Below are 14,600 nucleotides of genomic sequence, written 5' to 3'. Positions count from 1 at the left end.
CTCCTAGTGTCTCTGCCTTTTTCCATTGCTGTGGTTTTCATCATACATGACATCTCCTTTCCCACCCCGCCTGCCAGAACCCGCAGCTCCTACACACCTGCAACACGCACGTACACACCAAGATGGGCTCTCAGCTGGAGCCAAGAAGGCCCTGCTTGCCCAGCCACAAAGGCAGCTCTGAGAAGACCCAGTTTGCCCACCAGTCACCACTCCCTGCGCTGGGCTCCTCCACTGTCAGTGGCTGGAGAAATAGACATGAACAGAGACGAAAAAGGGAACAAAACCAGTTTCCCTCCTCTCCCCAGTTCCCCAGCCAGAACCACATCCTCCTCCTCACTGAACACCCCCTCCCCCCAACACAGGGCTTTCCCTTTGCTGAGTCACTGAATGATCTGAGTTGGGGGCAGCTGGAGCTGGGGGCCATGAGGAGGTTGTGGGAGGATGGGATAGAAGCAGAATGGACAGAGGAAGAGCCCTGTGGGGGAGTGGAATTTCGGTTGCTAAAATTAGGAGCAGGGGAAGGAGGTGGAAAGAGCCAAATTATGTAACCTGGATTGTCTGTTCTTGGGCAACCAGGGATCCACACCCAAGGCCGTCTCCCCTCTAGCTCCTCAATCCTATGTCTCCTCCAGGGCCCCAGTCCTTTCCAGCTTCTGCCCCTCTCCCACACCTAGGCTTTATCTCTGGGCAGTCTAGACTTGGCCTTCCAGATACACCCCTGTTGCTGAAGTTGAGGAAAAGGTCCTGAGGGGCAGTGGGAGGGGGTCTGGCGCCATCTCTTTCTCTGTTCTGTACTCAATCTCCACTCAGGCTCCCCAGAACGGGGAGAGGAAGTTGTAGACAGTACCAAACGCCACTGCCATCCTCCAGGACACAACAGGGAATGCCACGAAAAGAAAAGTTACAGGCATGCGCTGGCGTATGCAGTCTACATGCGTCTACAACAGAGAATCTTAAGAATCAGAAATGAATTTTTTAGGTGTGGAGCCCTGGTGTACTCAACCCAGAGGGCGGTAGAGCATAGGGAGGGAAGCCCGTGGAAGCAGGGGAACACGGGGTGGGCCCAAGACCTTGGGAGAAGACAGCCAGGAGATGGAAGGCCTCCCAGGGACCAGGCATCTGTTCAGGGTCAGGAGGAGGAAGGGCTGGTGAGAAAGATCCTGTGAGAGGAAGCTGCTGTGATTCAGAGAAGAGCCTGCAAGCTGTGAGCAACCCAGGCGTCCGGTTCCTCTCACAGGCTGAAGATTTCGGAAGTGGCATGCAAAGAGCCCAGGTTTGGAGTTGGGGGGAGTTGGGGGAGTTGGGGTTAGGATCCCTAAGCTGGGGGTTGAGAGATAAGCAACAGAAACCTTTGGTGTCCAAATTTGCTCCTCCATCCGGCAAATATTTCTCTGGTTTTGAAGCGCATCGTTTCCACTCTGCAAGAGTTACATAAAACCAAATCAAAATAAGCCCTGATACCTGGCCCCCAAACCACCTTCTTTTCAACGTCCCTCCCTGGTGTCTGGCCCCCAGCCCTTTTGGGGGTTCCCCTGAGATGAGGGCTGTTCACTTTCTCTGACCACAGGGTTTCCGCTTCTGTGTCTCTTGTTTCCTAGGCTGACAAAAATACTGAGCCCTAGAGGCCCTGGCTTCCTCTGACCCCCCGGGGCCAGGCAGCAGGCATCCTGTCCACCGTGGTGGGGGCAGGGAGGGGGGCCCAGGGATCCCCAAGGGATGACTCAGTGCCTACTGTGAAACACTGGGGAGGTGTGAATGTGTGCATCTGCTCTCGAGAGCTGGAACGAGGAATCAATTCTTGGTGAAGGATGACGTGCTGGGGTTCGGTTAGAAAAACAGGATTAGGGAACAAGACCAGTGAGATCAAAAAGGGTCAGTTGGGGGATTGGGCTTGGGGCCAGCTTGAGTTAAGCTAGGAAAAGGATCTGGGAGGGACTCTATTCAGTGTAGTTCAAATGAGCAACAAGTAGCCCAAAGAGAAATCCAGACTGCTGCAAGTTTGCCTTCCAACAGGGGAAGCGAGGTCTATACCTAATTGTCATTCAGGGCATGATGCTGAGTACATGTTGGGGAGTAAGACATAGTGGATACAGAAAAGGGGTGGGGGAGGATGCTGAGCCAGGAGAGGGCATTTAACTGGTGCTGATGAATGGGCAGAATTTCTTTTTTTTTTTTTTTTAAGATTTTATTTATTTATTCGACAAACAGATCACAAGTAGGCAGAGAGGCAGGCAGAGAGAGAGGACGACGCAGGCTCCTCGCTGAGCAGAGAGCCTGATGCGGGGCTCGATCCCAGAACCCTGGGATTATGACTTGAGCTGAAGGCAGAGGCTTTAACCCGCTGAGCCATCCAGGCGCCCCACGGGCAGAATTTCTATGGGTAGAGATGAAGAGACAGACTCCGTAGACAAGTGAAATGGCTTCAACTGAGACCAGGAGTCAGAAAACAGTATATTGAGGAAAAGATGAATGTCCTGAGACAAAGCACAGGTGTGAGTAAGCACGTGTTGAAGAGAGGCCCGCAGGAGGCCAAGGTAAAGGGTCTGGGACCTTTTCCTATATGTCTCAGTGCTAGTGGCACTAGCTGCTAGTGGCAGCTAGCTGTGCAGAAGAGAGGGAGAGAACAGGAGAGTGCTGCAGGGGTTACAGATGAGGAGTAAAGAAAGCAACGATCAATTACTCATTCTATGAACACCTGCCATGTCAAGCCCTTTCCTAACAGGAGTAATCCTGCCAACAACTGTTCAGAAGGTGGGTGGGAGATCTCCATTATAAAGAGGAAACCAGGGGTGCCTGGGTGGCTCAGAGGGTTAAGCCTCTGCTTTCGGCTCGGGTCATGGTCCCAGGGTCCTGGATCGAGCCCCGAATCAGGCTCTCTGCCCAGCAGGGAGTCTGCTTCCCACTCTCGCTGCCTGCCTCTCTGCCTACTTGTGATCTCTCTCTCTGTGTCAAATAAATAAATAAAGTATTTTAATAAATAAATAAAGAGGAAACCAGGACTCATAAACATACTGAACTTGCTTAAGGCCACATGGAGAAAAAGTAGCGGATTAACACTAAGCGCATCTTACTCCAAAACTTGTGTACTTTCACTTAGGTCCGAGTACTTCCAAACAGCATTAAAGGAGGCAACAGATCTTAAAAACTTTGAGAGGATAAGTCATTAGCACAAGACAACCGATGGGACAGTGGGAGGAATCTTAGAAGAGGAACCTTAGATGGCTCTGAATTTTGAGCCTAGGGGATTAGAAAGATGATTCCCTAAGCCTAGAAGGAGACCCCAAGCTGAAGGGAACGATAAGGAATTCTGTTTCAGACACTGAGGCAATATATTTTGATTAAGCACAAAAATATATTTGATAGGAGCAGAGCACTCCGCTAGACAAAAGGTTTAAAGGAAATATAAAGTCACTGCCCTCATAGAACTTGCAGTCTAATGAGATAAACAATCTACAACTACAGGTAACAACTACAGGTCATAAGGGAGGTGCACCTTCTTAGAGTAATCAAGTGTTCAAGGAAGGCCTGCTGAGTTTGACGTGCTGCCGTAACAGGCGGAGATTTCCAGCAAGCAGGTCAGGAGCTCAAGAGAAAAGTGTGAGCTGGAGGGGTAGATTCGGGCATCATTCCCTTCCTAGTGGAGATTGAGCCTCGGAGTGCGCAGGATCCTCGAGAGAAGATGACCAGAAGAGCCCCGAAGACGGTCTAAGCAAGAGGAATCAATAAAGGAGGGAGGTGGGGAAGCGGTCAGAGAAGTAGGGCAAGGGAGGGGTGTGCCAAGCAGAGACAGAGCCACATCTAATGTTTCAAAGAGGTTGAGTAGGGGAAGGTTGAAAGATCCTTTGGGTTCAGGAACTAGACAATTACAAATTTTGAGAAAACAGTTTCCACTTACCAGAGAGGCAGAAATCACTTTACATAGGTTGAGGAATGAGTGGGAGGTGAGGAAAGGGAGGTGGTGGGTACAAAGTCATAGAATGGTGAATATGGAAGATAACTAAGAATCATCTCTAGGGCAACCCACGAATTTTACAGATGAGGAAAATGTTACCAGTTCCCAAAAAAGTGGGTAGTTAAGGGGGCTAGTCTCGAGACATCACACAGAAAAGGAAGGTGAGAGATGAAATGGCAGAGAGAAAAACAGAGTCCAGGGAAAGATTTTTTTCAAGAAATAAAATTGAACATGTTTGTGAAATGAAAGCAGGGCGCACGAAGAGAGAAAGATCCTGAAAATGGGAGGGGTGGGGTGGAAAATATAGTAAAGACACGGGAAGTGGAATACAGAGCAAAAGGATCAGGCTTGGACAGGATAAAGAGTTCTTCTCAGAGTCAAAAGAAAAGAAAGATGGGGCATCTGGGTGGCTCAGTCGGTTAAGCGTCTGCCTTTGGATCAGGTCATGACCCTGGGGGCCTGGGATCTAGCCCTGGGCCAGGCTCCCTACTCAGTCCCAAGTCTGCCTCTCCCTCTGCCCCTCCCCCAACTCATGCTCTCTCTCTCAAATAAATGAAAAAATATATTTTAAAATTAATTTAAATTTAAATTTAATTTTAAAAAAAAGTTGGGGGGAGCCTGGGTGGCTCAGTCAGTTAAGCATCTGCCTTCGGCTTGGGTCATGATCTTAGGGTCCTGGGATGGAGTCCCATTTTGGGCTCTCTGCTCAGGGGAGAGTCTGCTTCTTCCTCTTCCTGCTGTTGCCCCTGCTTGTGCCTGATCACTCTCTCTTGCTCGCTCTCTCAAATAAATTTTTTAAAAAATTGTTTAAGTAAATAAGGGGCGCCTGGGTGGCTCAGTGCATTAAAGCCTCTGCCTTCGGCTCAGGTCATGATCCCAGAGTCCTGGGATCGAGTCCCGTGTTGGGCTCTCTGCTCAGCAGGGAGCCTACCTCCCCCTCTTTCTGCCTGCCTCTCTGCCTACTTGTGATCTCTGTCTGTCAAATAAATAAATAAAATCTTTAAAAAAATAAAAAATAAATAAAATACAAGTTGTATTCAAGTTTCTTTTTTAAAAAAGATGACATGTAAATAAAGTGAAGAAAAAAGAAGGAAGTGAAGAGATCAGCTTGGGTGGCCTTAAGCTCAATGAAATAGATGACAGCTTCACCAACTGAGAGTTAAGAGGTAAAATTGAGGTGTAAGAGGCACAGAGATTTAGAATATCACCTGCAGGAGTAGAACAGCAAATCAAGAAAAGAAGATTGAGAAATCCTGAGGGCCCTCTCAGGTTAGATGGCCAGGATGAGCAGAAGACCCCTTCTGGTGACATGACTCTCCTGCAGTGTGTGGCAGCCTAGGAGAAAGCCCCCAAAATAAGACCACTGAGTTTATCCAAAACAAGTTTTTCAAGGTCATCTTGGTAGAACACCAAGTGATCCTAAAGTGCTAGTGGGTGGCTCAGTCAGTTAAGCACCTGACTCTCGATTTTGACTCAGGTCATGATTTCAGGGTCCTGAGGTCAAGCCCCACATTGGGCTCTGCCCTGGGCATGGAGCCTGCTTAAGACTCTCTCTCTCCCTCTGCCCCTCCCCCTGCTCACGCTCTCTCTAAAACAAATAATAATAATAAAAACTAATAAAGTGCTAGTGAAAGTAGCTGAAATGTTTGACCATGCAGTGCAAGTTAAACCAGATGGACAAGGAAAACAAGGAAAGAAGAGGGGTTGGAAGTCTTGGTAAGAATGGAGAAACTAGTATGATGGGAGGGAAGAGTTGGGGGGTTGAAAAGTGAATGGGGGTTGTGAGAGGGAAAAGTTGGAGCTCAAGATCTCAAAGATGTAGCCCTTTCAAGTGATGCTGAGGTCTGAGATACAACCTTGCTCATGGGTGCCTAAACAGGAGCAGGGAAAGAGGCTGTAAAGCTTTGTAACTGAGAAAGTTGAAGCACTGAGAGGACTGTGTGAGATAATTTTGTGTGGTTTTAAAGTCTCTAAAGATGTTGGTGGGGATGCGATATGGAGAAAAACTGAGCTAGAATTAAAGTTGTTAAGAATGTGATAAAGATGTTGGTAGGGAAGACTGCTGAGCAGATAGGAAGAGCGTGGCAAATGCAGAAGGCACGGGCTTCAAGAGAAGAAAAGGAGGTTACCAGTGGTGCTGACTAGTGGTCTCTCCTCTGCCCTCTGCCCCTTGTGATTGGGTAGAAGGAAGAGCAGACTTCACCGAAGAGAAAACGAGAATCATTAGGGCAAATCCAAGTTCTATGCCAGAGGAAGAGTCTTTGAAAAATGAGACAGAGAATTTTAATCTATGAGGAGTTCCACTGCATATTGTGAAATGGATTGGTAGAAGTGTCCTGTGGGGTAAAGAGTCTAATCCAGGGAGGTTAGATCCCAGTGAAAGTTCAGGAGAAGAAAAAGCCTGGAGGGTTTTGCTTCTGGAAACAAGAGTTTGCTGCCTCTGGAATTTAGAATGGAAGGTACATAGTATTTATTATGATGGAAAAAAACATAAATACCTGGAAGGTCATAGGGGGAAGCACAAGACAAAGCATGTCTTCCAGTTCCATGGTTTTAAATGCCATCTTCATGCTGATGACTCCCAGTGTTGTCTCTCTAGCTCTGACCTTGCCTTTGAAAGCCAGACTTCTATCCAACTGCCAAGCGTCTTCTCCACTTGGATGTCTGCCCAATGGATTTAGACTTAACATATTCAAAATTGAACTTTTTGTTCTCCTACTTCATCAGAATCCACATTCTTCCCAGTCTCCCTATCTTCCAACACCCCCTAAAATCCATCCACTCTCTCATAGAGTACTGACAATTCTACCCTGAGATATATCCCACATTTGTCTACTTTTCTCCATCTTTATGGCTGCCACCATCTTCTCTCCTCCTATCGCTGCCATTGTCTCTTAACTGATGTCCCTGCTTTCATTCTTTCCTCCTACAACACAGTCTAGACAAGATCTTTTTTTTTTTTTAAGAGTTCATTTATTTATTTGGGAGAAAGAGCGAGCAAGAGAAAGAAGCATGAGCGGGGGAGCAGCAGACAGAAGAAGTAGTCTCCCCACTGAGCAGGGAGCTGGGTGTGGGACTCGATCCCAGGACCCTGGTATCATGACCTGAGCTGGAGACAGATGCTTAACTGACCGAGCTACCCAGGATCTTTAAAAAACATAAATCCAGTCGCCTCTGCCTCACTCCTCACTGTCCTCTTCCTCCTCCCCACCCACTTCTCCTCCCCTCTGCCTTTATACACACACATACACACATACGTATATACACCCTCCAAAGGCTTCCCATGGTTGAACAAAAGCCAGCTGCTTTATTTCTCTTTGAACAGTCCTGCGTGATCTGGCTCCTGCCTCCTCTCTCTGACCTCATTGCCCACCCCACTCCTGCTCTCTCTCTGTTCCAGCCACATCAGTTCCTTTTCTGTCCCTCAACACCCCCAGCTCATTTCTACCTTCCACCCTTTGCAGTAGCTCTTCCCTTTGCCTGGAATGCTTCTCCCCTAAACCTTCAGCTGGTCACTCTTATTTGTCATTTGGGTCTCAGCTTAAATGCCACTTAGAGAGGACTTCCTGACCACTGTGTCTAAAGCAGTTCTCTGCCACTCCTCACGTCCCCTGTATTGTTTCCTCTTAGCACTACTTACTGACTTCTGTATATTTCTTTACTGCCTTGCCTTACTAGGATGTCTGCTTTGTTTGCCTCTATTTCCTTATTGCCTAGCACAGTGCCCAGCACATAGTAGGCAATTCTTAAGTGGGGGTTAAAAAAAAGCACCTTAAATGAAGAGATGGATGAATAATGGAATAAAACAGGAGAAAGCTCATCTTTAGTTTTGTGGCTTCGATTGGACTTGACTTTTGAGTCAGGTTTAACTATAGGGTCAGGTGTGGAGATGAGTTGATTTCAAAATTAGCTGTAGGAAACAAGATTGGGTTAGTTTAGAGGATAAGTTTATTTTCAGACTTATTTATTGGAATGTATTTAGAACTGAGGTTACCATTGAGTAGTTTGAGTTGCAATTTAGGTTGAGGTTAAATTTGAGTTAGGGTCAAAGTTAGTATTAAATCCCAATATAGGGGCACCTGGGTGGCTCGAGTGCCACATCAGGCTCCCTGCCCAGCAGGAAGCCTACTTTCCCTCTCCCACTCCCCCTGCTTGTGTTCCTGCTCTTGCTTTCTCTCTCTCAGTCAAATAAATAAATACGATCTTTAAAAAAATAAAATAAAATAAATCCCAATATAGGTTTTGAGGCTAAGTTCAAGTTTGAAGCTAATGTCATTTCAACATCATTTAGAAGCCTGAGATTTCACTAGTTTCTCTACATAGCCCACTGTAGAGACTGTATTTCCCTGAGTTTGGGGCACAAGACTCTAGTCATCACCCCTCCCACCCAGGGAAAGCCCCAAACCAACTGCTGGCCTCTCCAAGAAAGAAACCAAATTTCACACAACCTCCGAAACTGAGATTGAAACCAAGATTGGCCCATCTCAAGGAGCATCCTTCAGCATATCACAAACGTCTGTGACACTGAGCCTCAGCCCAGTTCTCGCCCTCCTTCCTCTCTGTCTCTCATGTCTCCCTACCACTCTTTCACACCTTCCCCTTTTCGTCCCTCAATGCCCGGTCTTCCTCTCTGACCTAAGTTTCTCCCTTTCTCAGTTTCTCATCGTTAATGGCAACACTGTTTTATATTTTAATATAACTGAGGTCTCCTAGTCCATCAGCTCCTGTCATTAGAGAAACAGAAAGAGACAACAGGAAGGAAAAGGAATTCCGGAGAAAGAGAGACATGGAGAAAAGGAAAGGAGCAGAGACCAAAAGGGAGACCATCCGTGATGTAAGAGGCAGTAGGTTAAAAGAATAAGAAGAAATCAAACTATAGACCAAAATTTTTTTTAAAGATTTATTTATTCAGAGGCACCTGGGTAGCTCAGTTGGTTAAGCATCTGCCTTCTGCTCAGGTCATGTTCCCAGAGTCCCAGGATCAAGCCCCACATCGGGCTCCCTGCTTGGTGGGGAGTCTGCTTCTCCCTCTTACCCACCTCCCCCCCCCGGCCCACTCGTGATCTCTCTCTCTCTCAAATAAATAAATGAAATCTTAAAAAAAGATTTATTCATTTATTAAAGAGAGAGCGAGTGCACGCAAGAGCTTGGGGAGGGAAGGAACAGAGAGAATGGGAGATAGAGAATCTCAAGGCGACTCCCCACTGAGCATAGAGCCCAACTCGGGACTTGGGACTCAATATCACAACCCTGAGATCATGACCTGAGCCAAAACCAAAGGTTGGATGCTTAATTGACTGAGCCACCCAGGTGCCGCTAGAAGAAGATATTTAAAAGGGGCATCTGTGGCCACTCTTCCTCCATCACATCTGCTCAGCCCCCATATCTGTAGATTTTGCCTAGAAACTCTCTCGTTCTTTCCATCCTCCTGCTGCTGCCTCAGTCTAAGTGTAAGCTCTTATCATCTCCTTGCCAGGTTATTGCATAAGTTTCCTGACTTGTTTCCACCTTCTGCTTTTCCCTCCAGCCCCTCAACTTCTGTACCCCAATCCATTCTTCATGCAGCTTCCAGACTCTTTTTTCTGATGTACCAATCTGCGTGAGTCCCTCTCTCACTTAAAAATTTTGGTGACTCCCCATCTTAATTAGGATGAAATCCAAACTTCTTTTCTTGGTTTCAAACCCTTCAGAATGGCGTGCTCAGATCATGATCCTGGCGTCCTGGAATTGAGGCCCACATTGGGCTTCCTGCTCAGTGGGGAGCCTGCTTCTCCCTCTCCGGCTGCCTGCCACTCTCCCTGCTTGTGCTCTCTCTCTCTCTCTAATAAATAAATAATAAAATTTATTAATTTAAAATTTATCTTTAAAAAACTAATAAATCCTTCAGAATGTGTTCTCAGCTTACCTCCCAAGCCTCATCTCTGCTCCTTCTATTCATACCCAAAGTATAAATAAAGTGAAGGAAAAAGAAGGAAGTGAAGAGATCAGCTCAGGTGGCCTTAAGCTCAATGAAATAGATGACAGCTTCACCAACTGAGAGTAAAGAGGTAAAATTGAGGTGTAAGAGGCACAGAGATTTAGAACATCAACCCTAGGAGTAGAACAGCGAATCAAGAAAGAAAGATTGAGAAATCCTGAGGGCTCTCTCAGGTTAGATGGCCAGGATGAGCAGAAGGCCCCTTCTGGTGACATGACTCTCCTGCAGTGTATAGCAATCTAGGAGAAAGCCCCAAGAATAAGTCCATTGAGTTTAGCCAAAACAAGTTTTTCAAGGTTATCTTGGTAGAATATCAAGTGATCCTAAAATGCTAGTGAAGGGCTACCTGGGTGGCTCAGTCGGTTAAGCACCTGACTCTCGATTTTGACTCAGGTCATGATTTCAGGGTCCTGAGGTCAAGCCCCACATTGGGCTCTGCCCTGGGCATGGAGCCTGCTTAAGACTCTCTCTCTCCCTCCTGCTCCCCCTCTGCTCAGGCTCTCTCTCAACACTTAATGCCTAACCTCCCTCCCCAAGCCAAGTTCAATGGTTTTTCTGTGCACAACCATAAGCCCACCATCACACTCTATTGTAATTATCTGCTAACTTTCCTGTCTTCCTTGTTGGTTTTGGAGGCCCCAGAGTGCATGGGGACTCTCTTTCACATATGTATCTTCAATGTCTTATATAAGGTGCTCAATAAATGTTTGTGAAATAGAGAGAAAGCTAAAGATGTGGAAGGAGAATGAAAAGAGACAATAGTCTTATCGGACTAGGAAGGCACAAAAGGCAAAGGGCCTCAAGAAGGGGGAGGAAAGCAGGAGAAATGGCTCATACACACCCTGAATGTTATTTATGTGCCACGGGACCCCAAGACTACTCAGAAACATTGTGCCAGAGGAGGACAACCATATCCCCATGTCACAGGGGCAGGGAGGGGGGGGGCCTTTAGCCATTCAAAACTCTCAAAATGAAAGCATACCAACATCAATAAAAATAACCATGATATTTGAGATAGCCAATTTTCTTAATCTTCTGAAACATGGACAAAACCATCTTTAGAAAACTTGCTTTTTTTTTTTTTACTTACAAATTAAGTGAAAACTGGCTCATTTTTAAGAATGTTCATATCAACATCTTTCATAGTGGCCAAAAAGTAGAGACAAACCAAACGTCTATCAACAGAAGAATGGGCAAGTAAGCTAGAGTATATTCACACGATAGACTATTACATCCTAATGAGAAAAAAAAAAAAACATACTGATAAATGCAGCCACATGGATAAATCCAAACATCGCATTGAGTGAAAGAAGTCAAACCCAAACAGTACATTCTGTGTGACTTCATCTCTGACATTCAGAAGCAGGAACAATTAATCTATGGTGATAGAGGTCAGAACGTGGTTGGTTATCTTTGGAGGGTATCAGCTGGGAGAGGGGCATGAGAGAACCTTCTGGGGACCTGCAAATATGTTGAACTGGATGGTGGCTTTATGGCTATAATCAGATGGCAAAGCTCATCAGGCTATAAACTTAAGAGACATGTGCCTTATTGTACCCAAGTTAAAAGGGGGGAATCTTAAACAGTATCCTGGCTCTGCAAACACAGCTTCCAGACAAGTCCTTTGGTCATCCCCCGCCTACCCTAGCTCACCCACCCTCAAGCTCCTCCTGTGTGGAATTCCAAAGCCTTCCCTGTAGAGAACTTTGGACGTTACTACATTCCTCCAGCCCAGAGCGTGTGTTTGGGGTTATATAAATCTGATCTGGGGCCCCTGGGCGGCTCAGCTGGTGAAGCATCTGCCTTCCGCTCAGGTCATGATCCCAGGGTCCCAGGATCGAGTGCTACATCACATCATGCTCCCTGCTCAGCAGGAAGTCTGCTTGGAATTCTCCCTCTCCCTCTCCTGCCTTTCCCCACTCTCTCTCTCTTTCTCTGTCTCAATTAAATAAATAAATAAAATCTTAAAAAATAAAAAAATCTGATCTGTGGCAACATCTCTTAATAGGGGAACCATGACATTTATCTTCCAAACGAGGACTCTGTGAGAGCAAAAGGGAGATCCATGAACATTTTTACCAGGACAACAAGCACAAACTAGAACGTCCCAGGCAAAGGGGTATATAATGCAACTTCTTGATAGAAAACCTGCCAGAGGACCAGGAAAATGCACATACTGGGACGAGTGAGACTTGAACCATTTGGGACAAGGACGAGGGTAGACGAGGAGGAAATGGGCACAGAGAGTAGCCTGTAATCAACCAAGGGTGCAGAGGTGTTATATATAATCGCTCTTCAGGGAACCTGGCCTCCAGCCCACGCCCCAGCTGCTCCCATCCCCCTCCTCCCCGAACTGACTGTCCCTTCTCTGGAACTCCTAAGGCTGACCCTGCTCCCTGGCCCTCCCAGCCCACGATTCCCCTGACCCCGCTCCCTTTCCCAGAACTCAGTCGTCTGAGCCCCCAGCCTGTGGTTCACTCCTAGGCCTCAGCCTTTCCTGCCTTCGACTGAAACGGCAGCATCTTCTCAGCCCTGGGGGCTTCCCCAGGCCCAGCCCGGGGCCTAGAACCCGCCCGCCGCCTGCCACGCTGCCACGCTGCCACTGCCGCTTCCTCTATAAAGGGACCCAGGCGTCCAGGCCCAGGGGCCCCGCATAGCAGGTGAGACTCTCCCCCCCGGTCTCCTGGGGCTGCCTGGGCGGCGCACTCCCCTGGGCACCCCTGCCCCTCCGCGGGCGCCCGGGCACGCCCGTACCTCCTGCCTGGGGCTGGGCCTGGGGCTGGGCCTGGGGCTGGGCCTGGGGCGGGAGGGGGGGTCCGTGTGGTTTGTTCCCCGCTCTCTGACTCTTCATCAGTCAGTCTTTTTTCTGTGTCTGTCACACGTTCTCTGTTTCTGCCACGCTCCCTCTCTGTTCCCTTCTCGTGCCTGTTTCTCTTTCTGTGCCCCCCTGCTCACACCGGGGTTTTCCTGACTGCATCTTGTCCCCTTCTCTCTGCCGTGGCGCTGGCTCTCCCGCTGCTGTCTCCGCCGGCAGGAGGCCCGTCATCCGCCCCGTGCCCCGCCCCGCTCACTGTCTCTCTCCCCGCAGGTTCTCCCCATGACACCACCTGGACGACTCTACCTCCTGCGGGTGTGCAGCGCCCCCCTCCTCCTCCTTCTGGGGCTGCTGCTGGCCCTGCCGCCTGAGGCCCAGGTGAGGCAGCAGGAGAATGGGGGCTGCAGGGGGTGGGCCCGCCAAACTTTGGGCCCTAGAGCCACGCTCCACCCTCTTGTCCCCTAGGGGCTTCCTGGTGTCAGCATCTCACCCTCAGCTGCAGGGACTGCCTACCACAACCCTCAGAAGCACTTCGCTCCAGGCACCCTCAAACCTGCTGCTCATCTTATTGGTAAACATCACCCGGCCCCCTGGACATGTCCCCCCAGCTCTTCTCCTACACCCGCTTCAAGCGACCATGCATTTACTGCACCTCTCCCCAAACTTCCCCCACGCCTCAGAACAGAGGTATCCCACTCCCCTCTGTCCTCCCAGCCATCCCCCAGGAGCTTGCCCCAGCACATACTTCCTCAGGAATTAAGAGTGCTGACTCCCAGGTTCTTGACCTCTCCCATCCCCTCTGGCTCTTCCTAGGAGACCCCAGCACCCAGAATTCACTGCGCTGGAGAGCCAACACAGATCGTGCCTTCCTCCGCCATGGCTTCTCTTTGAGCAACAATTCCCTCCTGGTCCCCACCAGTGGCCTCTACTTTGTCTACTCCCAGGTGGTCTTCTCTGGGGAAGGCTGCTTCCCCAAGGCCACCCCCACTCCTCTTTACCTGGCCCATGAGGTCCAGCTCTTCTCCTCCCAGTACCCTTTCCACGTGCCTCTCCTCAGCGCTCAGAAGTCCGTGTGCCCAGGGCCACAGGGACCTTGGGTGCGCTCCGTGTACCAGGGAGCTGTGTTCCTGCTCACCCAAGGAGATCAACTCTCCACTCACACAGATGGCGTCTCCCACCTACTCCTCAGCCCTAGTAGTGTCTTCTTTGGGGCCTTTGCTCTGTAGAAAAATCCAGAAAGAAAAATAATTGGTTCCAAGACCTTCTCCCCATTTTACCTCCATTCCAACTACTTCAAGGGTCACCGCGCCTCTCTTTTGACCCTTCCAATAGCCTCAGGTCTCCCCTGTTCGTGTTACCTAGAGCTTCCAAAGAAGGAATTCTAGGCACGCCAGGGACCATTCCTCCCTTTGGCAAACCCCAGCGCTTGGCTGAGGATTTCAAGTCTGCCTAGAAATTCCTGCCCAGGGCTCTTCATCTGTCCTGCCAGTCGAAGGAGGACCTAGCCCTGGACATGGAGGGGGCAGACACCGGGAAAAGCTGGGAGGATGACAGGAGGCAGGGGAGGAGGGATTATTTATGAAGGGAAAAAATTAAATTATTTATTTATGGAGGATAGAGGGAAGGGAATAATAGCGGGCCACCAGAAGAGAGAGAGAGAGAAATAAGCTCGAGAGATGACGGGCGAGAGAACATCGGCATAAGGATAACCCAGTGAAAGAGAAGACAAGCGGGCCTGAGACACCAGGGAGCTCTAGAAGGAATCAAAAGACTCTTCAGATAGTCACTGATTGACTAAACACCCCATGAAGAGACATCTGCACCTTCTGTGAAGCCCAATAAACCTCTTTTCTCTG

General features: G+C 48.6%; 1 protein-coding gene across 1 annotated transcript; it reads left to right on the top strand.

Annotated features, from left to right (window-relative positions):
• The first annotated feature begins 12,413 nt into the window (after positions 1-12,413).
• LTA (lymphotoxin alpha) lies at positions 12,414-14,600 on the top strand. The gene is made up of 4 exons (XM_080807119.1): positions 12,414-12,589; positions 13,018-13,122; positions 13,210-13,315; positions 13,558-14,600. Exons 2-4 carry the CDS (start codon positions 13,027-13,029, stop codon positions 13,968-13,970), a joined length of 615 nt encoding a protein of 204 aa, XP_080663245.1. The 5' UTR covers positions 12,414-12,589; positions 13,018-13,026; the 3' UTR covers positions 13,971-14,600.

The sequence above is a fragment of the Martes martes genome (genome assembly GCF_963455335.1).
Source record: "Martes martes genome assembly, chromosome: 6".
NCBI classification, from domain to species: domain Eukaryota; kingdom Metazoa; phylum Chordata; class Mammalia; order Carnivora; family Mustelidae; genus Martes; species Martes martes.
This window is presented reverse-complemented; position numbering and strand designations above follow the sequence as displayed.